This window comes from Rhinolophus ferrumequinum, chromosome 3, assembly GCF_004115265.2.
Source record: "Rhinolophus ferrumequinum isolate MPI-CBG mRhiFer1 chromosome 3, mRhiFer1_v1.p, whole genome shotgun sequence".
NCBI lineage: Eukaryota > Metazoa > Chordata > Mammalia > Chiroptera > Rhinolophidae > Rhinolophus > Rhinolophus ferrumequinum.
Window position 1 is genome coordinate 20,055,783 of NC_046286.1, and position 24,556 is coordinate 20,080,338.

Here is a 24,556-nt window from a genome sequence, read left to right on the forward strand (position 1 = left end):
AGTGCTTGAAGCAGGCTCTTTGGAGTGGACTGCGGAGAAGGAATTAATTTTTAATACTCACGGTTCCCCAGTCCCAGCCCCAAAACAAAGAGACATACCGTGTTTTATTTAGCTTGCAATGTCTCTCGTTAACTGCATCCCCTGGTGATATTTCATCAGCTCACCAAGGTAGTTGAACCACTGAAGAACTTGTTTCCTTTAATGTGCAGTTTTAGGAAGTGTTTCTCTTCTCTCCCCTTGCTCTCCTTTCCATCTTTCATAAGGAGGAAAACTACTGTCTGGGTTGAAAAGACATCAAAGCCGAAAGCGGCATGGTGAGTAAGGAGAAGCTCGGCCACCTGTGTTCTGTTATATTCACTGAGACAGTGTAGAGGGGGTAGTGTGGGTCTAAAGAAAGAATGATAGTTTTTTCTCTGTGTCTATGTGCAGAAGGAAAATTCCAGAAAAGAAGATCCTCTTGGAATATGAAACAAGTTGTTAAATGTGAAGTGACAGCAAATTCCAAATTTGAAAAATGAATTGCCTGCCTGTATAAAATGTGGATCACATTAACGATGAATTTCAAGGATGAAGCCTTGTTCTAAAGAAGTAATAATCAATGACTCAATTGTACTTTTATAAACAGAGGTACCCTTTAAGAAGTACAATCAAGTCAAAGGAGCACTGGCAAACGTCTGCCTTTTATGAGAAGCCTAGGACCTACATTTTCAGAGATCATTTTGGTGTAAAACTAATCTGAAATGAACAGTAGACTGAACCAAACATAAAATGAAGTCCCAGTATGCATATTGAGTCTATAAAATAAGTCAGGCATTGGACCATAAACTCTCTCTCTGCTTCCTTTTAGCTCTGAGTTTAAAGGAGAATTCCACCAGCAAATGCCCTTTCAGTCTGGGGTTGGAAAGCAAAGCAGAAATCAACTGTGAGGCAGAAAGGAAGGTGGAAGTTGAATCTCTGAGTCCCTTCACCACGCTGAGACGATCGCAGCTGTAAAGTGAAACGCTAAGGCACACTGGTAATTTTTGTGGCTCTTCTGTGGGCTTCCGTTTAGGTGACGGGTCAGTCAGATGCAGGTTCAAATCCTAGTTCTGACATTTACCACCTGGGCAAATTGTCCACGACACGGGCAAAATCTCTCAGAGTCTCAGGATGCTCGTCTATAAAAACAGCATAATAAATAGCTACCCCATAAAATTGTTGTGAGAATTAAATTAATGTTCATAAAGCACAGAGCCTGACTTATAAGTGCTCAATACTTACCTTTCAGTAGTATAGTCCCAGAAACCCCATAACTGTCCTCCACCTTTCCTCTAACCCTGGCAAAGCAGACTCCCTGGCCAATTTATGACTTGCTTGTAGATAACACAAGGACATCTGCAGACCAGGCAAACATACATTCCTCCATCCTTAAAACCTACCTTGAAAGTGCAGCTGTCTTGTGCTCCTGGAATTGCGTTGCCTACCACCTGTCCCCCAGAGTGCACTTCCAGGTAGTACAGACCCTCATATGCTTCGGAGAGCAGAGGCCTGAGGGTAGAAAGTGGAAATCTTAGTGAATCAAAAACTGTGATTTGTCCTGAAAGAAAGCTAGCAGCCCCACTTGACCACTTCAAATTTCCTTCCTGTACCTGTGAAGCAGAACTAGCCAAGGATCCCTATATTTCACTTTACACCTCCCAGATGTATCCGTCCACTAGACTTTAAAGATTGGATACTTCAGCTAAAGAAGTTATGATTTTTTTAATTGAAAATCTCTAAAATTAAAAAAAAAAAATCTGTCTTACTTCTCAGAAGCATAGGTTCACAGCACTGTAAGAGTTGAAAGGGATGTTGATAGACACTCTAATCTTACTTTCCATTTAAAAAGTGACAGGTCCAGATTAATTAAGAGATTCATGTGTGTGAACACCACAGGTTAAAGACAAAGTGGGGCTTGAATCATGGCTCTTTCTGATAAAAGGCATTGATTTTACTTGTTGTAAAAAAAAAATCTTGACTTCATAACCACCGAGCAGCTTATAAACACTTCATATAATAATCAAGAGAATCCTAGACCTTCTCTCCTCTTCTCATAAATATCACAGGGATTTCTTTGCCTTTTTGAGGCTGACTTCATGTTGATTTTTGTAAGAGGAGGAATATGATGAATAAAGAGCTGGAGTTAAGTGCCTTCCCTCCAAACCTTTTCACCAAATCTTTAATATGGCCTTAAATATGTAAACCTGCACTATCCAGTGTGCTCATCACTAGCCATGTGTGGTTACTGAGCACTTGAAATGTGACTAGTCCCAACGAAGATGTGCTATAAGTGTAAAATACACACTGGATTTTGGAGATTTAGTGCAAAAAGGATATAGAGCATCTCATTCATAATTTATATATTGGCTATGTATGAATTTTGAGTGTTGAGATAAATACATTATTAAAATTAGTTTCATTTGTTTCTTTTGACTTTTTAACGTGGCTACCAGAACATTTTAAATTACGTTCGTGTCTCACATTACGTATTGATTGGGCAGTGCCAATATAGATACTACAATGCCTGTTTTGGTGAAAGCAGATATGTCTTTCTATGATAATGGGTATGACAATATTTCATTGGTGGTAAATTGTACATTTTTTCACATATAAATGTTAATTGAACTTGATATTCATTTTCCGATGAATGAATACATTTAAGAGGGCAGTATTTCTTCTCTAAAAAGATGATATAAAATCAATGGTGCATTTTAAAATTATTAGTATGAGGAGATTGAAGATATGGAACTTGTAAATCTTCAGAGTTTTGACTCATTTCATAGCAAGTTCTTGCAGGAACTCTATGCCCAAATATACCGTAAAACCTAAGGATAACATAACACCCAGTTTTAAAACCAGCAGCAGTGCTATAAGGAAGTGCAGTTCAACAGACATCTATCGAGCACCTTCAACTTGCAAGGTACTGTGCTCAACACCATAAGGACTACAAGGGTGGAGTTAAAGACCTCCCCTGTCCTCACTTAATTCTGTAAGGATGAATGTCACAAGTTAGCAACTAAAATACGTGTCATGAGAAACAGGGCTGAGGAAACAGGGCCATTGAGGTTACACATGTTATGCCTTTGTTAAATTACAAAAAGCTCTCCCCATAAGATGAATTGTACACACACGCGCACACACACACACACACACACACTTCCTCAAAGCTGCTGTAAGTATAGTCTGGATTTCAGCCCTGACTTGTTCCCCTTTCAAAGAAGGGAAAGATTATCCTCAGTTGAACGTTCAGACAAGAGGTGGAATTTGCAATATGATTGGTGAGGATTTCAACAGGCAGAGATGGAAGAGGGGAGCTCTCCTGAAAGAGGGAAGAAAAATGAAAGGAAGTGACAATGTTTTTTGTCTTAACCGATGATCTACTTTTATGGCATCTCTAAGATACGAGTAGAAAAAGAATGAACCGGTGTAAACTTCATAGGCCAACAAAAACTTGATTAGAACAATAGATTACCTGGAATGCCATTCAAATCATATCAAACTCAGCAAACACACCTAAGACTAAAGCAAATTTCCATTTTAACTAGTTTTGGGTTTATGCACAATCATTACAATTATGCCTGTTGCAAAATAATGGGTTCTTTAGGTGGCAAAATGGCACCGTTTATTGAAATATTAATAGCTATAGAACTCCTTGCCGAAAATTTAAAAAATAAAAAAAACTGGAAATACAATCTAGCCCCTCCTTATAGATATTTCAAAATTCTCAAAATTCTTCATCATATTTTCATCCTGTCTTAAGCCCTAGGGCCCTGATAGGAACATGCAAGAAGCATATTCACAGGGAACATTTAAAAAAACTATAGCTGATAATTGCAGCCACAGCAGGAGTTGCTCTCATTTGCCCCCCAAAACTGAGATAAGCAAAGCACTTGTCCTGTCCGGTCTTTTCATTCCCAAGCAGGTATACCTGGTCTTGCACATCACCACCGGCAAATCCAAGAAGACAGGGGAGACGTCACAGGGGATGCTCGGCAAGGCGGGGACGGCCACATTCACCAGGTATATTTCCAGCTGAGAGCCATTGGCGGGATAAAGGAGACCGGACTCCAAACCTACATCCAAGGAAAAGGGGAATCTCAGGCTCAACAGATTTGTAACACACACACACACACACACACACACACACACACACACACACATGAATATAAAAGCACGGCCACAAGGGGGCAATGTGAGACATTGAGTTTGCCTAAGGATTAAATTCATTCTCCTCATTTTCAAAGGAGACTGCTATGTAAAGGAGTGTTCTCATTTATGAGGTTATAAAACCATTTTCTCTCGTCAGGTCCATCCACTTAAATCCAGGAAAGAACAGTTCAATCCCCAAAGTTATTCTTTACCATGGTGGATATGGATACACTAAGCCATGGTTTAGAAGTTCCCATGTATTGAATTACCTACAAGGAAGATAACCAAGATGGGGGCGGTGGGGTGGGGGACACATTGCCAAGTACTAGGCTAAGAACCTCCATATCTCACTTAGGGTTCCTAGAGTCCCAGCCTACAGCCTGGGATAAGAAAGTGGACACAGCATATAATGGCATGATGTGCTCTGCTTCTGCGACATTAGCAAGGGAACATCTGGAAACACAGAAGTTGGTCAGTTGGCCCGTCTCCCTTCGGGTCGTCGTTTACACCTGTCCTCAGACAAGGAAGAAAACCAACGACTCATATTCTTTAGGATTCTTTAGATCAATAAATAAGAAACTTGTATTTGGTAAGACACAAACCTACCATCAAAGATGACTGTGATCCACGTTCCCCCTGCAAGGCTACCCTCTTCAGGTTCAATGTGGCAACTCAAACAAGACACTGGAAATAAGTAAGAAAAACACGGGTTTTGAGGGTCAGATTCGATCCACCAGCTTCCCCAATGTTAGGAAGCGAAGTTTTAGCATTCATCAGAATCACCAGATGATCACTGGACCCCACCTCCAGGGTTTCTGACTTAGTATGTCTGGGGGAGGGCCCAAGAATTTACATTTCTCACCAGGTGTTGCTGGTGCTACTTGTCTGGGAATCACACCTTCAAAACTCCCATTTTTCTAAGGAAGTTCTGACTGATTCTCTTATCTTAAACATCCAAACACCCAGTGTCCACCAGGACAATTCTGAATTTCTACTTCCTCTGGAAAGGGCCTCAAGGACACATTTGGTTCCCATTTGAACTCATGATACCGCTTCTCTCTCTTTCCCACTCTTTAATAAGGTAGTCATACTTAATTGTAAAGTCACCACTTATTTCTCCTATTTCCAGGTCCCAGAGAAAGGGAGAACATTCTAGAAGCTGTCCCTATTTCAACCCTCCTGCTCAGTACACTATCCTCTAGTTTCCCCCCTAGTTTTGAATACATGATCAGAATGATTCTCTAAATAGATACAAAATTCTCTAGATTTTTACCTTGCCCGCTCTGAGAGGGGCTGAAGTATGGATTAGTGCTGGAATTTCCTTTAAAAAATAAAATAAAACCCACTATAGATTTCCCATGCTAGACTCGATTGGGTTCTCCCATAGAGATCATTGGCTGAACGTATCCTTAATGAATCCCTCATCTTTGAAGATGCTCCTGGATATGCTTTGGCCAAGGCGAAGCCAATTCAAGGGAGAAAATAAAATCAGTCAGCAACTCAGTGAGTTCATGGGCAGGAAAAGTGTTATCTACAGAGCACTTTTCAGTTTCTGTCAGCAAAATTAAGGGATAATGCAGGCCACCCTACCTCTGGTTAGCCTAGGGCTTCCATGCACAGCCAAGGATGGTGGGGAATCATTTACATCAAAACAAACACACATCGCAGACCCAAACCAGCCCATGCTTACCCCTAAAAGGTATATTAGATACTTCTACCGGAAGAAGACCAAAAACAAGTGCCATAAAAAGATACAGAGGTTAACCAAATTCACAGAGAAAATTAGAGACATAATTTGAGGAAAGGAGATTTTAATATAAGTGGTCATTCATCGCTAGACAAGATAAAGTACTCCCTTTAAAAAGATAAAGCAATAAAATCTAAAAAGAATTACATCATATGGCCCAGAAAGGAATTACAAAAGGAAGGTTATAAGTTATTATTAAAAGCTCTAGACCATAAAAGCAACCTCCATTGGTCATTAAAAATTGAAGTATATTTTCATAACTATTTAATATATAACCTCAACTACTAAGCAAAAACAAAAATAATTAAGCAGAGAAAATTTAAACCCAGAGCAAATACTTCAACACTGCCCCCCAAAATAATATTTTAAGTCTGAATAAACTTGTTCTCAAGATAACCTGTTCTATTCTGTCCATAATTTCTCCAAAACACATCCTACTTACCTGCTAAAAGTAGTATTTCAATACTTTTCAGCAAGATCAGACAAATAATCATCTCGTCCACTGAAGGCAATCCTCTCAAAATTGCTCAGACATTAAAAGCATTTTCAATTTTTATTGGAGCAGTGTAGCTTTTGTGCTTTATAAAAAATAAAATGAAAAATTACTATCACTTTTTGCTTATGTATTATTACTGTGCTGTGTAAAAACTTGGGATATTAAGGAAGTCATATCAATATGACCCTAGAGTCTTCAAATGGACCCACCATCTTCCCAAACTCTGGAGAAAAGGATAATCTAAGAATTTTATATAAAATCAACACTATTCCACCTACTCCCCTTGTCCCACCAACTTATTTTTTGCATGTTTAAGCTGGGTAAATAATAATAACCTCTTTCATTAACTCATTATTGAACAAAAGCTTAGTTTAAAAAATAAATCCTAATTGAAATAACTATATACGATGTCAAGTGAGTACTAGACATATAGGGGGGATCACTCCATAAATTATATAAATGTCTAACCACTAAGCTGTACATCTGAAATTAATATAAAATAATACTAAATGTCAACTGTAATTGAAAATAGATAGACAAATTCTAGATATCTATTATATCAAGATATAAAATAAATAAATACTCTACACCAAAAGTTAATGGTGGTTTGGGGAGAGGAAGAGGGAGTTGTGTTTTTGAGGTATTTTTTGTTGCTGTTTTTTCTTGAAAAGTCTCAGTCCTCCAGGAAGCAATCAACACAAAAAATTAAACAGTTTAACAAAGCAAATGGTAAGTATGGTAATGGGTTGGAAAAAAGTGGTACCTCCAAGAATTTGGGGGAAATTGTCTTATTCTCACAGCAGAAGAGAAAAGGAAGAAACAGAGGAAGGAAAAGCTGGACCCTCCAAAGTGGACCCCATGACCCCAGGGTCTCTCTACCCGATTCCACAATACCCAGTCTGCAGACCTATCTTCCTTACACACTGTGCCATTCTTCTGCTTTTCATTCAATGCAAAACTTCCATTGTTTGTAAAATGATGATAAAAATACTTCTTAGGACTTGTATCCAGCTTAAATGAGGTGATCTATACAAAGAAATTAACACAGAGCTCAGCACAAAGGCTACACCCCACGCAGGTTAGTTTTCATTTCATGGGCTCTATACTTCCAAGGGGAAGCCCTCTCTCTGACTTTGCAATCTTGCCACGATCTGGCTCCCCTACCTTTCCAAATTTTGCCTTGCATTGCTTTCCATTGTGAAACCTCTACTGCAGCCAAGCTGTTCTCCCCACCATGTCTCTTAGACAAGTCTTCCACACGACAGGCTCTGCCTTGGCTCCTGCTGGTCCCTTCCTGGATTCCCTAAACAATCTTGTGGCCTAATGAAATATTGGCCCTCCTCCATGGCCCAGCTCGGGAGCCGCCTCCTCCACGGAACCCATCCCCGGTGTTTGTTCATACACTGGACCCTGAAAATCAGGGCCAAGGAGAGATAGGAGAGACAGATGACTCCAGATTGGTAGGAGCACACAGAGCATCAGGGATGGTAGGGGCCCGTGGGACAAGCCTGAACTTGTTCAGGTGTTAAGGTTCCCCACGGGCCAACACCGCATCAGGTTGCCGGTCTATCTTTTCAGGTGGGGTCCTGGCAGTAAGGAAATCAAACCACATTTGCTTCCAGGTTACTTCTATTGTATTCTTTACCACTGATTGGGAGAGTCCTTTGGCTTTTCAAGTTCCCTCTCTGTCTCAAGTTTTCCCGTAGCCCGAGCCCATTCCCAGGATTTGGCAAGTTCACCCAGATCAGCAACGACCTGCCCAATATCATAAATGTCTTGTCCCACGACTAGGCTCAGCATGGATATCAGCTCCCTATATCAGGTGCTGGAGGCTATCTTGGTTTTCATTCCTACAGTGAATGTGGCCCCATCAGGGCCTTTAAAAACAGGTGCCTACGTAGATGGCCTGTCTTATTTCCAATTCCCTAAGAATTTGTTGTACCTACTCTATAAATTTCCAAGGTCCAACATGCTCAGGGATATTTCGGTCTTTGAGCCAAGGCTCCCTGGAGGCTAAAATAACCCAATCTATAAGGGAGTGAGTCCCTTGAACCCCCACCTGCATGGTGCAGGTATGCCAGAGGCAGGGTTTGTGGTGGTGGTGCTCTTTATTTATTTTCTTTTTTGTCTCCTGCCAGGTCAGCAAAATGCCACACCCAGGGGCAATTTCATCAATTTCACTGTCAAGCATCACAACATCCTCCCCTTTTTCTCATCACTTTTCCAGGGACTCTACCCCTGAGTCTGTCAATCAGGCTTTGTCACAGAGCTCAGACCTTAATTCAAAGCAGCTTGTGTCCTCCTAGCTTTGCAAAAACAGCAAACTAAGTTCTCCAACTTATTACCCTGCTCTCACACCTTGTGTGCTAGCCCCAAAGCTAGCAGAGTAATGGACAACACAAGTCCTTTACTAACCTCAGCTCTCCTTCCAAATTTCTAGCTTGACTTTCAGCCTCTAGTCGGGCATCGGTGGCCTGCCAAACTGCCCACAGTACATTCCAAGGACAGGCGAGGGGTGAGAGCCTTTGATTGCCGGGTCCAGATCGGGAGTGAGCCACAGTTAACCGCAGTGCCATCCTCTCTGTGACTTCCCCCATCACCTAATCATTCCAGTTCTCATCACCCTTTCCTACCTGAACCTCTAGCTTATGTCATGTGCAGCGTGGACCAGATAGTGCAGTGCTTCATATGCCTACTCTTCTAGACTGTCCATTCCTCAGCCGGGTCTTCTATTCACACAACCCTCGGTGCAAAAGTCTCACAGAGTACTCAGTAAATTCTAATTGGTGAGTGCATATTTAAATAATCTAAGCCTGGGTTCTAACCTAATCTGAAAAAAATAACTTGCACACATTTGGGGTGGGCAGAATTCACAGAAGCCTGCCTGAAAAGCCATATACCTTAGATAATGCCTGATGCCTGCTCTGGAAAGGCTGCTGAGCTGCTCTCTGGTACCCCCACGTCAGACGGCACAAATATAATCCTCTGAAAAATACTGGCTGTAAAATTTTCTGAAAGTTAAAACAGGTACAGAATTAAATACATATGCATATTACTAAAGATACATTCAACTTATGTTTTTAAGAAAACATGGAGACTAGCAAAAATAGTTATACCATTTCATAAAATATGAAAGCCACAATAAATGCTCAGGAAAAGAATATTTACAAAAAACTTAGAATTAACTTATCAGTATGTTCTGATTAAGATAGTCCAGTACCATAAAAAATCATCTATATTCAATTCAAATCCACAAACATTTATTATATGCCTAATATATGCTGGGCACTGTGCAGGAGCTGGAAAAACTGAGACAAATAATCTGTGGACCTGCCCTGAAGTCCCTAGCAGATGGAGTAAGGGTGGAGGCTACTCGCATTTATGAAAGGATTCTTAGATTTCCAAGTAGATTTCAGCAGGTGTTCCTTTAAGTTGTAAATCCCCTAAATTTAACATCTGTTTGGAATAGAATTCATTTTTTAAAAAACATTCACTTTTCAGAAATACATCTACTGCGTAGAGAAAGGTACCCAGAAATATTTGCTGTACTTTGTCCAAAAGCACAGGATCTAACTTGTTTGTTACACCCAACATAAAATCCCCAGCTTGGGAGAGTCTATTTTCAATCTGGCTGCATGATTTTAACACTTCATTTTAGAGCTCACTACTAAACTCAGAACAATGGAAGTAAATATTCACACTCTGGTTTTCTTAAAGCCTACGTTCAGACCTGCATCTTTTCCTCTAGAATAGAGCAATCAAATCGACAATAAACAATTTTTCTTAAGATAACTAATCCACAAATTCTTCCTAAGGATAAACTCAACCTCTACTTTACTTCTTTTAACCAGAAAATTTTCTACCAGAGGAGACCTGTGTGCTTAGTCAAACTTTTTCTCTCTTCTTGTCTCTCTGCCTCTCTCTGCTCTCATTCTACCTCATCCTCTTTTCCTCTCACCTCTCTTAGCTTCCCTTCCTTTGGGACTTTGAGAGACAGAGCTGCAAGGTTGCTACTACAGATGCCCATTTCATTTGGTTCACCATAACATTGGCAAGAGATGCAATACCTAGAGAACAAAGAGCAGAGACATTTTTGATCCAACAGTACCTTTTTCTGTTTCTTTCTCGTTGCAATTCAAGGAGAAATTATCTTTCCTTAATAAATTGTTCCTCTCTGCTAAGAAACGGTGGCTGTGGTATCTGGTTAGAGTCCAGCCTGCAGCTACCGTGCAGGTAACTCACTCATGTTGGACTGTAACTCACCTAACTTGTTTGTGTCCTGGCCAAACATGTGCCTAAGTAAAAGTTCAGAGCTGACCACAGGGCAAGTTTAATGATTAACACAAGCTATTCAGGATTTTTTTTGCTCAGAGTCTTTAACTAATGACCAAAAAAAGAGTATCTTACATTTTTCTCCACTTAACTGCATGTGCCCCAGACAAGAATTTTAAAAGTCCACCCAGTAAGACAAGCAGGCATTCAATAATTGAAAGCATTTGCCAGTAAATCAGAGACTGAGCACAGGACCCAGGAAAAAGGACCAGTTGAGAGCTGATCCCCATTCATGAACAGTCTTTGGTTTTTTCATCAAGAGGAATGACGTAAGTGCCCTACTATGGACTGCCTTCCTCACCATAAGAGTGTGCGTCTAAAGAAGCAGAGAAAGGAAGCTACTTGCTAAAAAAGGAAGCCTTGCTAAAAAAAAGGGCCAACTAGCCCTCTTTGTTGTTTTACTTTCTTTCCTCACTCCTGTCCTTGCTTTCTTGACCAAGTGGAAGCCTCGACTTGTACTCATTAACTTCTAGTAGGACCCCGTTATTGGTCTAACTCTTTCTTGATAAAGAATCTGAGAACCAATGGGCCTAAGAAGTCAACACCACCTTCTTACTAGGTCCACGGCTGACTTTTCTATCTCTGTTCTGCCACCCATTCCAATTTACGTCACCAGCTTCCCGTACGTGTCAGTCCATGCCCAGCGGTTCCTGACCAGAAGAAATTCTCATCTCCTTTTTCCATATTTTACTTTGGGAAAGGAGCTTTTCCAGTAGAATTTGATAGCCCTGAGTCTCCACCACAAAGGAACATCAGGAGACCTAGAAGGCATCCCCAGTAAGACCAGATTGAATCTATGGAAATATAGCACAACTCTGATGAGAGTAATGGAACTATCCTCTGGAAAGTATGGGAGTTTACACCAAATCTGCTATATATCACAGCTCAGCAACCAGTGACAAGCAGAATGATTTTCCTAGTGCTGCAGCCAGTACTGTAGAGAGGGTTATCTAGCCACATTGGGCAGGTAGAATGCCAATCACCCTGCCACCCTGTCTGGCTACTAAACCTCAATTTCTACTCTAGATCCCTCCACCTTGGCACATGGTAGCGGGGAAGAAGGGACAGACCAGGTTTGGGGAAGATAAAAGAGATTTCAAAATTATTGGTAATTTTTTATTTTTATAAATGAAATTATATTCATGAATCACTTAGATAATTCAAAATTAGCTTTTTAAAGAATATAACACAAAACAAACAAAAACTCATACATACAATCAATAGTTTCGTGGTTACGAGAAGGAAAGGGGGTAGGGGCGAGGTAGAAAAGAGGTAAAGGGGGTCAAATATAAGGGGACGGAAGGAGATTTGACTTTGAGTGGTGAATACACAATGCAATATACAGATGATGTATTACGTAGAATTATACACTTGAAACCTATATAATTTTATTAACAAATTTCACGCCAGTAAATTTAATAAAAATAAAATAAAATAATAAATTACTCTTCAAAAAATAAAAAATTCTCATCCCCTTTCTAGTATATTCAACTTTTTTTTAAAAAGTGTTTGTGAAGCAAGACTACCTGAGTTTGAAGCCTGTTTCAACTGCCTATACTGTACAGATGACAAAGGGAATTTACCTTTTTCTTTTTCTGTCTTCTTTTTCTTTCTTTTTTTCCTTCTTGTTTTTTGTTTTTGTTTTTGTTTTTGTTTTTGCTGCATAAAGCTTTATTTTTCAATTTAAAAATATAGAACACTTCACAAATTTACATGTTGTCCTCGCACAAGGGCCATGCTAATCTCTGTATCGTTCCAGTTTTAGTGTGTGTGTTGCCAAAGTGAGCACTTAACTTTTTCATATTGGTCTCTTCATCTATAAAGTGGAGATAGTAATTATAATGCCTATCTCATAAATAGAAGAAGACAATTACACACACACACGCACACACACACACACACACACAGAATGTAAGTTTTCTCCCTCAAAGCACTTGCTGTCTGGCAGGGGAGACAGAATCATGATCATATTAGTTACCTATATTGTAGTTGAGTCTCCTGATGAAAACTTAATGTGTGTTTTATTTCTTGCTACTTTAGGAAAAGGTTTCCAGAAATTAACCTCATCTGTCCTTGAGTAAATAGTCCATAGCGGATATTTATAATTCTTTTTGGTAGCCTGGCTGTCAACACTTTATCCTAAAAGCACCCCAGTTTTCTTATGGGTAGATTTACCTCTTCACTCGTGACTAAAAGAAGCCTGATGATATATAAGACTTTGGTTTCTGGGCTCTAGGAACTTCATGGTGGGCAATCAAGCTCTATGTTAAAGAAATGAAGTAGAACGAGACATTTCATACCCCAGGGCCTAAAAGGAGAAGTTGTAGAACTCTACTCTACGCGCAGTGGCTATGCCGCATGAAAGCCTGGGGATCCTCAAGTACGCCCCTCTGTAAGCTGTCTCTTCCACTTCAAGATCCCTAAATATACATACATATCTAAGTTTGCCATGCAAACACAACATCCAGAGAAGCCCCCCCTTTCCCTCTAATCATATTCCCAAGTCCCTCTCAAATAGAAATTCTAAATAAAGTCTTGAACTCAGGTCTCTGACTCAGTGATAAAGACAAATGCTCCTCAGAAGGCAGCCTGAGCATGGTTACCCCAAAATAGGTAGCTATGACCACCCCCAGATATTGACACTATTCCACAGGAAGCTATTCCTATGAGAGTTTATGAAATCTTGACACAAAAATTGTTGCTCAGACCTATGAAGCAAACGTGAGGAGATCAAAGGAGAAGGTCATTCTTTGACCCTTTACTCTTGGATTCCAACACCACTCTAAATTTCTGGGAACTAGCAGTTTTGAGAATTGCAGTGGGGTGGTATAAGAATGCACCTCACAGATCTCCAATTATGGGAAGAAAAATTCACCATGGGCCTAGCTGCTGTGCTCTAAAATTCATTGCCACATTTAGACTAAGCCACACTTCCGTAGGCTGCTCCCAACCAACACTGAACATAGCAAGGGTAAGACAGGCTCATTCAGAGGACACAGGACTCCTCTGATGGTGGCTTTGGCTTGAGAGCTCCCTGACAACATCGCAGAACCTTCTTTAGAACCTTGCAGAACCTTCTTTAGGAATGCCTTTAGAACTACATGGCAGCCTACGATACGTCTCTCTCTCCGTCACTCAGGGTCAGTCTAACAGCTCTCCCAAATTCGCAGCTTCATCCCCATTTTCTCTCTTAGGCACTTCCGCTAATAAAATCCTTGCACCTTTACTCCTGTCTTAGCATCTGCTTCTCAGAGGATTCAGACTTACACAGGTACACTGGAAGAGAACACCATTGGCAAGAACTATGGTCTTTTTATTAGCAGTCCCATGCGCAGCAGCGTTGGTGAAGATCCTTTCGATAGCACGGTAGGCCATACATCTTAAACAAAGGAAGTCAAAACAGAGGAGTAAGGGAAAGACAAGCATCATCAAAGAAATGGTAGATTTCCATTGCTTTGATGTGTGCTTGACATCTTCTATTGGAGCCTCCAGGTCTACCCTCTAACCTTGTCCACTCTGCTCTATGCCCTGGAAAGGTGACCTATGTGGACTGTACAAATGGGCTTCCTTGCCCACTGGCTTCCGGTTGGCTTCGCACCACCAGGAGCCCAGAAGGAGGTACAGAGGGGCAAGATGTAATAAGGGTATTTTTCCCCAGTGCCATCCCCACTAATCTCAACCTCTGACAAGGGACCCTTTCTATATAGCACACCCTCTTGCTCTCTCACTCTCGTTCTCTCTGCAGGTTCTGGTACCCCCTCCTCTCTTTGCCCCTTCAGGCTCAAGGGTAATAGCTCCTACCGCTGTTAGCTTGCATGTACTGCACCATCCCTTATTGCTTTTTTAAAACCTTGGCCATACCTCTTAGAAATAGTCCCTTCATTAATTTTTTTTTTTTAAGATTTTAATTGGGGAAGGGGAATAGGACTTTATTGGGGAGCAGTGTGTACTTCCAGGACTTTTTTTTTTTTTCCAAGTCAAGTTGTTGTCCTTTCAATCTTAGTTGTGGAAGGTGCCGTTCAGCTTCAAGCTGTCCTTTCAGTCTTAGTTGTGGAGGGGACAGCTCCAGGTCCAGTTGCCATTGTTAGTTGCAGGGGGCGCAGCCCACCATCCCTTGTGGGACTCGAGGAATTGAACTGGCAACCTTGTGGTTGAGAGCCCACTGGCCCATGTGGGAATCGAACAGGCAGCCTTCAGAGTCAGGAGCATGGACCTCTAACCGCCTGAGCCACCGGGCCGGCCCCCTTTATTAATTTTTAAGCCTTAATGTGCCATCTGTTTCCTACTGGGACCCTAACTGATAGATGAGCTCTGAGAGATAACTAAGCTCCCAAATGGGCAAATGTAGAGTTCCAAGTCATCAAAATTTGGGTGCTACTGTACATGGGACCTCATGATATGCCCAGGCTGGGGCTGCCTGGCAACACCTGACTAATACATGTCATTCCCAAACTAGATGCTGCATTTCCTAAGGAAAACTATTATCTTTAGCACTCGTGCCTCCAAAACATTTTTCACTGTACTTTGTGTAAAACAGGCACAAAATAAAATGGATAGGAATGCCTTGTGAATTCTGTGAGAAAAAAATATCTGGAATGGATAAGGGCAACAAAAGCCAAAATTAGGCTTTAAATGAAAACTAAGAATGCTCACTGCATTTTTTTTTTCTTTTAAAAAAATAACAGCTTCTATAAGTTGAAAAGAATATAAACGATAGAAGGCAGAACGGGAGCAGGACAGGCACATCTCTGACAAAAGGTAGATCACGGAGCGGGACACTAACATGGTCCTTTCATCTCAGTAAGAACTTCCCTGGGCAAGAGGAGCTCTGGAGCAAGCTCTGCCCTCATTCTCCAGGTACACCTCTTATGAGATTAGCCATGGAGCTATGGCCAGCTCTGCCCTCGTATTGTCTGTGCTCCCAGGATGCTCCCCGGGCAATTCCCCTTTCACCTGTCTAGGACCTACCAACTTGCCCTCTTTCCTTTTCCTCAAGTCTTCCTACTTTCCCTTTTTCAAGGAGAAGCAAAAACAATACCATTCGATACTCGCTGGTTTGATATCAGATTCCTGATTAAATTGAGATCTTAAGCATAATAAATACATGGACCAGAGGGTCTAAGCTGTAGGTGAAAGATGTACTTCATGGTTTCTTTAGACAAATTTTCTTACCCACTAAATAAAACTACTCAAAAGTAATTTGTTATTATTGCCTCTGTCCTGAGTCAGTTTTGCTCATGAACTTATTTTGATAAGTAGGACTCCATTTATCCAGAAGTGAAATTGTGGTGACCTCCATCATCTGGATGACAATCCTAAAAACCAATAAGGCCCCTGGGTGCTACAGGTAAAAATAACTTACAAATCCCATGCACTTGGAAGTAACATTGAACTACAGATAGTTCCTGAGGTGGATGAGCAGAGCTGATTGGCTACTCTAGCATTACAGTCTGGGCATATGGTGCTCTGTGCCTTTATTATCCTGAGGGCACCATTGAATTATAACACTCAACATAGCTGGGTTCATACCAATGACACAAAGCAATGAGAAAACAGTGAAATCAAGTTCATACCAAACTGTAGGGTGACCAGCTGTCCCAATCTATCCTGACTAGGTGCTTTCCTAGGACATGGGACTTCCAGTGCTAAAACAGGGCAAGTCCCAGGCAAATCAGGAGGGTTGATCATCCTACATCTAAGTAAACAGGGAAATGAATGTAATACACATTAGAGAGACCTTAATCCAGAAAAATTAAACATTTTCTAAAACACATTGGTATTCAAAGACAGTAGATTTCAGTTGCTCATAAAATTCACTTGTATGGATAATTCCAGCCATGTCAGATAAAATAGATGATTCAATATCCCATGTCTTTCAGACCACGGAAATATCGTTTTCTTTGACTTTGGAGCATCTTTGAGAGATGTGGACAAAACAGCATAAGTCAGTTTCTGAATTCCAATACAGCTCCTTCTCCCTGGGTTCAGCAGAATTTAAAATAAATCATACCAGCAGGGAACAAGAACACAAAAGTCATTCATTTTTATCTACTTTGATACCATGTTACTATCTGAGTCCAGGAGCCCAGCTGAGATTTCGGAAGTGTATCTATCTCACACTTAGTTTTAAAATTATGAGGGACATTGAAGTCATACGTTTGTGCAGCACCCTAGAATGCTTGCTTAGCAGCAGAATGTTAGGAAACTATCACGTTCTATCTCTTATAAGACATTGTTTTAAAAACAGAAGAAATGTTTGCCCCTTCTCTGGCAAATGTCACACGGCTGATAAAACAGCACAGAATCTAATACCTGATAATGAGGAACATAAATAAGCGATAAAAATTAGAGGACTCCAAAAATCAATAAATAAGATTGCCTTCGGAGGTAAACAATAAAAACAATAGATCAAATTAGTCAATAAGACTGAAAGCTAGTAATATATCAAAGAAAACCATTCAGATGGACTATTTGTGAAGATGCGTACATAGTATGGCAGTTTTCTAAGAACGGTCACACATTTTTTTTGTCAATTATCTCATTAAAAGGAAGGTTCTCCCTGTTTGCCTCCCTGTGTCTGATGCAGGATGGGCCTGTGACTCACTTAAACCTAACAGAAGGTGTCAGAAATGATGCTCTCTGGTGTCCGAGGCTAAGTCAGAAAGCACAATACAGTTTTGCCATGTGTGTTGGACACGTGCCTGGTGCTCGAGCCACCGCAGCAGAAGTCCAACGCCCCTGGGGCCATCATGCTGTGAAGGAGCCACACCACGTAGAAAGGCCTCCTGTAAGTACCCCAGATGGCAGTCCTGGAGTTTGCTCCTCCAGGCCAGACATCAGAGCCAGGAGTGAATGGGCCTCTGCACGCCCCAGTCCCGCCCCTCAGGCACCGGTGACCACCAGCCTTTGCGTCTTCTCACTGAGCCTTCAACTATCATTCGTTTATTAGAGATAAGCCTTTCCTGCTATGCCTTTTCCAAAGTCTTAACCCACAGAATCGGAGGATAATAGAATAGTTACTGTCGAATGCCGCTCATGTTAGGGTGGTTTGTCATGCAGCAAAAGTAACTGGAATCACTCCTGAAAGCTTAGAAACAGGAGAGCCAGGGACAAACACTTACGTCATCCTCAAAGCTCTGAACTAAGAAGAACCCCACATAGCTGTTACCTAATTATTAGTTCCGACTCATCCTGAGACCTCTAAATGACTGTCCTATGGAGAGCTTTCCTCTTAGACAAGATGAGGTTCCCCTATTATATATGCTTGTTATATCATTACTTCTCCATTGTCCCACTTAACTCAATTGTACTTAAATAATTATTGCTTTTGTAGTATTGAAGTCTGTATACATCATTACTGATGTGGGCCAAATGGATTCATATTTCTCTGATCACTGCCCTCAGTCATGTTTATCAAATCTCTTTCTTTTCAATGACACCTCAGGCAAATCTCAAAACGTGCGGCTTACTTCTATTTGTTAAAACCAATCCAGTCCTGACAAAATATGAATAAGGTATGGAGTTGAGTTATATCATATCAATGTCAATTTCCTAGTTTTATAAGGCACTATAATGAGATCAAATGTGACCATTGTGGAACCTGGGTGAAGGGTACACAAGAACACTAGAGTTTTTGTAATGTCTTGCATTTGAAATGATTTTAAAATAAAAGTATATTTGTTTAAAACTGCAGTCCTTCCTCATGTGTTCCCGCTTAACATCTCCATCCCCCACCTGCCCCTGTACCTGCTCAGGCTTTGCCTATGGCCCAGGGTCCTCATAGAGAAGAGATGTGGCCTGCGCTTTTACTCCCCTCACTGTCCTCGGAGACCCTTTCAGGGGCCTCTGAAGTGTCAAGGGGAGGGGAAGATTGAGGATAGGGACTCACATGTCTTCCTCGTCTGGCTGATTTCCTCTTCGAGTCCTCCCCTGGCTCTGGCTGCTTCTCTGGCTGTCACTGACCAGCCTTGGCTACCGTCTGCAACACTTGAAACAAGAAAGAGGATGTGAGTTCTTCCAGAGTCCTGGAGAGAATCTTCCACTGCACAGTTCCCTGACCTGAGCGCCCTCCAGCCTACTGTTCCAGCCCGTCCCCCTCTCTTGCTCTTGGCATTCCTTCCCCAGGCTTCTTCTTACTGGGGTCCCCCCCACCCCACACAGAAGAGAGAAAAAGGCCGTGACAGGCCATCAGTAATGCTAAGAATCCTCCTCTTCCCACTGTCAGGTGCCTATATAGAGGGTGCCAGGGAGACAGTGCTGGTTGGGTTAGCAAGGCCTATGCAGCCATGTATCATTAAGCCTGAGGAACTGTGTGACTCCATTTAGGTGAGGGGTCCCTTAAAAGCATCAACTATTTGGCTTTTTTGCCCCCTTACTATTCAGTTACAATAGCCAAACACTGGGCAATAAGAATAATCTCATTCTATATTGTTACATTGTTCCTTATTTGTTTAAAGTCTATCCCCCCCATACTGCAGGCTCCATCAGAACAGGGAGAGCGTCCATCTTGTTCCTAGGGAATAACACGTAGTAGGTCCTTAGTAAATGTCTATTGAGTGATTGAGTTAATGAACGTGACCAATGTGCATTTGTGTCAGATATTTTATACTAATAATTAACAATCATTAGCCTTTACTGAGTTCTCTGTTAACTTTTTCTTGAAGTACTTCATTTACTCCTCATACCCACTCTACCAGATAGGCTTTACCATTATCCCCGTTCTCCATGTGGGGAAAATGGGGCACAGAGAAGTTATCAAAGGTGTCCAAGGTCACCCAGCTAGTGAGGAAAAGAGCTGGGCTTGGGAACCAAAACTGTGTGCTCCCATCCCCTGAGCCACCTTCTTGGGGAGAAGTTTATATCAGGTATATAAGCCAGGTGCCCTTAAAAACTCCAATCCTATAACCAGCACCCTGTTCTGATTCCATGACACCAAGCAAGCATCTGCTTACAATCTGGCTGTCAGTACAGGTGTAAATGGAGCGCTACACCAGCCAGGATCCTCAGATTACAAACAAATCAATAAATATTGAAGAATAACATAGCAGTCTCTTAGGATCTGGTGACAGAGAACTCACTCGGGAGGCAGAGCTCCCTTGGTATGCCGGCCAACCAGGTTTCTGAGCCATGCTTCACCCTGGACTTGGGTATTTTGCCTGGGAGAGTACCACTGCACATGAGGGCTTATCGGAATGCCAGCCAGTCTTCCCCAGGTGGGGCACCCAATGTCACCATATGCTTAGTGAGTCATTCTACTTTGCTATATCATATCTGGTATTTTATAGGTATTCAATAAAAGAAATAATGGATATATGGATGGATGGGTGGATGGATAAATTCACAAACTTCCAAACCCTGAACAAGATTCATAGCAACACATTTGGTATGTTAACTATGTATGAGACATTAAGATACCATGATGGGAATATTCACATCCTGAAATAATACCTGATAGCAGATTTTTAAAACCTTTCAAGACTTTCTCTGTTTTTTGTTTACACATTAACTCATGCAATCTTATGGGTTATTGTAGCCATTTATTGTGACACTCAGAATGATCAAGCAGCTCTTTAAAGTCACAGCTAATTAATGTGAAGTCAGGAATAGAAACCAAATCCCTGGATCATAGACCCCAAAGTGTTTTGTCAGCCGTAGCTGGTACACGCATTCTCCTGTGTGGACTGAATAGGAACTGGTCCCATGAGGGATCTTTAGGGCAGAAACAGAGAAGTCAGATGTACGAGCCTCTCCCTCAGCCCCCACAAATATCCCCAGCATAGGTGGACACTGAGCAACAGTCCTAAACAACTGAACCTACAACTAAAATGTGCTGTCATTAATTTATCACTTAATGAAAAAACTGAATTAGGAAATGGGAAATCAAAACTCTTGGTTCTAATTTGATCCCATTAAGCAAAAAAGCAAATATTGATTGAATACCTGTGATACGATGCTAGCTGCTGTAAGGGCAACAGTGTAACTTCAGCCCTCCAGAAGCTTTCAAGCTAGTTGAAAATATAGAACATTGACAAACAAAGCAACACAGGGCAGCATGTAGGAAGTACCACAGAAGAGGAACAAATGATAAATGCAGAGGAGGGAATAATTACTTCATTCTGAGATTATTAGAAAGGCCTTTGAAGGGGCTGACAGACAACTAAATGGGATGAAGAATGGGTGAGATTTCTATGGATGGAGAGAGGAGAAAAACTATTTTTAAAAATGGAATGGAAACACAAAAGTACAATTAAAAGCTGCATATTAAGAAACACAGCAAAATAAAGGCACAGAACTAGGGTAGGGTCAGCTGGCCTTGGGGAGAATCCGTAACATGAGGTTTAAGAGTGTGGATATTAAAGTTTGTTAGTGTGGTCTTGAGGTACAAACCGCAGCCCTATGTTTTATCAGAGGTTTCTGTGGGAAAATCCAATAGCTAAACTGCCATGAACATTACAGCTATATGTGTAGCAAAAAAACAAAAAGATTTTGGTTTATGAAAAAAATTAACATACAAATTTCAAAATAGTAGGTTGATATATACGGAGAAAGAGATCATTTTAAAAAATAGGTCCAATTTGACCCAATCTAGCTCTGAACCTGAAACTAAGGCTACAGGTCCCCTTAGCTAAAGCTTTCCAGAGTCCGCCCTCCTCAGTCTCCACAAATCTGTTCTCTTTAGTTGCAGACTTACTAACTCAGATCTGGTTTTCACTCTCCGCCCACTCTAGAATAATCCTGCATTTGGATAGCTCATTTGACACTGGATCCACACTTTGGGCAGCCACTTCCTTCTGAGCATGACACCCTGTGTCCTTCAGCCAGGCCCACCCCCTCCTGACCAAAGCTCCAGGAAAATAGTTATACTTGGCTCTTTATTTAGTTATTGTCTAAAAATACCAGTAGCATCACCTTGAGAAATAAATGCTTTCTCCATATCTTTTCAGTTTAGACAGAGATACACTAATTTGGATCCCCACAACTGGTTGAACAAAATGGGTTCATTGTGGGGTGGGGTAGAAGCAGAGACTGGGCAGATTCAAAATAGGCAAGATTCTGATTACTGCAGAATAATCTCCAAACTTCTTAATAGTTAAAAAGCAAACAAGCAAATAAAACTTAATCAGGTAAAATACTCACTAGATTATTGTAAACTAAAGCAAGTGGGACATAAGAGAAAGTGGAGTCCATGCCATGGTACCATGTTTCAAGCCTAGAATTAAAAACAGATCTCCCAGTCTCAGTATCTGGTTTTCAGCCCCTCAGAAGCTAGTATTTAAAAAAAAGAAAAGAAAGAAAAAAGGAATCTGGAATAAAAACTCATACAGAATGGACTGAAATCTCTGACTCGCTAGTCTTAAAGGCTTAGATGAGTCTGGGTATGCTGAGTCTTTCCCTCTTCAATATATGAGTTCGGACAATTGTGTTTAGGAACTCATCCTAGAAAAAGTGCTACGTACCTCATTGCTGAATATCACTACAGTCACCTTCAAAGTACTACCCTTGGGAAGCTATGCACCGACGCCAGCACCTGGTCCACCCTTCAAAGCAATTTTGGAACTCTTTTTCTGGAATGGCCATCAGAGTTGTCATCGTAATTCCCTTGATGTCCTGAAAGCCATCAAAATGTCTTCCTTTCAATATTTCCTTTATCTTCAGGTAAAGAAAGAAGTTATTGGGGGCCAGGTCAGGGGAGTAGGGAGGGTGTTCCAATACAGTTATTTGTTTACTGGCTAAAAACTCTCTCATAGACAGTGCCGTGTGAGCTGGTGCATTGTCGTGATGCAAGAGCCTTGAATTGTTAGCAAAAACTTCAGGTAATTTTTGTCTGACTTTTTCCCTTGTCTAACTTTTTAGCACTTCTAAAGAGTCAACTTGATTAACTCTTTGTCCAGTTGGTACAAATTCATAATGAATAATCCCTCTGATATCAAAAATGGTTAGCATCATCATTGCAACAAGTTCGCAAACTCATACAACTTGTTCGCAAACAAGTGTCAGACCTCATACAGCGGGGTGGTACCTGCGGCAGCTGGAGACCACGGCCCATCACCTCCACCTCGAGCAGCTCTATCAGTTTACGTCAAGGTGAAGTTCAAATATTATGTTCCATGTGTGCCTAGAAGTGAAAATTTAGGGGAAGCACTGCTTAACTTCTCTGCAGCTCCAGTTCCTCATCTATGAAAAGGAAATTCTAAAATCCATCTCCAGGGGGCAGTCCTGAGAATGAGATGAGATAACCTAATGCCACCGAGTCAAGAATAAGCCGCAACAAATGTGGTTACCATTATATTACCCCCCGGGGGACATCCAGAAGCCACGGCTGCTCAGGGGAAGTCTGAACTAACGTAGGCTCTTGGGCTCTTACCCAAATGTTCATTTCTTTCTTTTTCCTTCTTGTTAAAGGGAAGTAAGAAAGAGTCTGCCAAGTGTGACAGAGCTTTGATTATTTTCTCTGGGGCCTGCATGTGTTTTTTACGTGAAGTTGGAGATGGGAGAAGTGAGGACAGGTGGCGGGAAAACAATGAAAACAGGAGGTGCCCTGACAGTGTCCTGCGCTCTCAGTGTTCTTGTAAGTAACCTGTGCCCGTCATCTCAGAACTTTGATGGCACTGGACACGCCTTATTTATAGACAACAACTGCTACAGGGCTTCAAAGGGGCACACAGCCAAGCCAGAGACATGGAGGGAACACTCTGAAGAGCTGCGTTCTCAAATGCAGAATGGAAAGGACGGTACACAACAGCTTCTGAGATCTAGCTCCGGACCCTGCCAAGAATGTCCAATTGTCCCCCAGGACAGTAGGTGGCCAAAGCCCTCTTTATCATTCCCAGAAGTGCAGCTTTCCAGCAAGGCAGGTGATACAAGTGGGCTTTATGTGACTTTCTGCCACCATCTGACAAACTGTCATATTTACCAGCTTAATCCATGGCCTTTAAATCCTGTGACTTCCAGATAATGAACACCTAATTCTCAAATTCTTTAAAGAAAAAAAAATAAATAGCAGAATAAAAAAGAAACAGCCAGTGTGATAGACAAAATCGTGGCCCTCCCAACGATCCCTAATCCCCAGAACATTTGAATGTGTGATTTTACCAGGTAAAAGGGACTTTGCAGATGTGATTACGTTAAGTATTCTGAGATGGGAAGAATATCCTCCATTATCCAGGTGGCCCCAATGTAATCACGCGGGTCTTAACAAGAGGGAGGCAAGAGAATCAGAGTCAGTAGTAGGAGATGTGCTGATAGAAGCCAAAGTTTGATGTGCTGTGAGAAAGGGGCTGTAAACCAAAGAGTGCAGGTGGCCTTTAGAAGCTGAAAAAAAGCAAAAAAACAGATTTTTTTCCTTCAGAACTTACACTAGGAACTAGCCCTGCTAACACCTTGACTTTAGCCCTGTGGCACTGATTTTGGACCTCTGACCCCCGGAACTATAAAAAACCCATGTTGTTTAAACCACTAGGTTTGTGGTACTGTGTTATAGCAGCCACGGGGTACTAACACCGCCAGGAGAGGTTGTCCTTTGGTGCCATTAAAGTGTATGATGTTCCTCTTGGAAGACATTGGTGCAATTACCCGTGAGACATAGTGGGTCACTTAGCTCCTGAGTTACTCCTTCAATACTTCACCCTCTCTCCTGCCTCCTTCCAAAGCACCAAAGTACGCAAGGAGAAGGTTCTTCATTGAGGTGCAAATAAAATGGACCCCAAAAAAGGGGCTGGAAAACAATTTTTAGGAGCAGGGAAGGTATGAACTTTTATGTACATATGAAAATAAAAAAGATTGAAAGGATATATATGCTGAAATGATAACAGTTA

General features: G+C 41.4%; 1 protein-coding gene and 1 non-coding gene across 2 annotated transcripts in view; both read right to left on the reverse strand.

Annotated features, from left to right (window-relative positions):
• PKHD1 (PKHD1 ciliary IPT domain containing fibrocystin/polyductin) overlaps positions 1 to 6,408 on the reverse strand; it is a 429,832-nt gene extending 423,424 nt beyond the window's left edge. The window contains exons 1-4 of the mRNA XM_033102675.1: positions 6,357 to 6,408; positions 4,774 to 4,851; positions 3,947 to 4,091; positions 1,419 to 1,527 (exon numbers count right to left, since the gene is read on the reverse strand). Coding sequence (XP_032958566.1) covers positions 1,419 to 1,527; positions 3,947 to 4,091; positions 4,774 to 4,851; positions 6,357 to 6,408 — 384 coding nt within the window. The remainder of the gene's footprint in view (positions 1 to 1,418; positions 1,528 to 3,946; positions 4,092 to 4,773; positions 4,852 to 6,356) is intronic.
• A 6,019-nt stretch (positions 6,409 to 12,427) lies between these two features.
• Positions 12,428 to 12,531, reverse strand: LOC117020960 (U6 spliceosomal RNA). The gene has a single exon (XR_004422784.1). It is a non-coding gene; the product is annotated as a U6 spliceosomal RNA (small nuclear RNA).
• Positions 12,532 to 24,556: the final 12,025 nt, after the last annotated feature.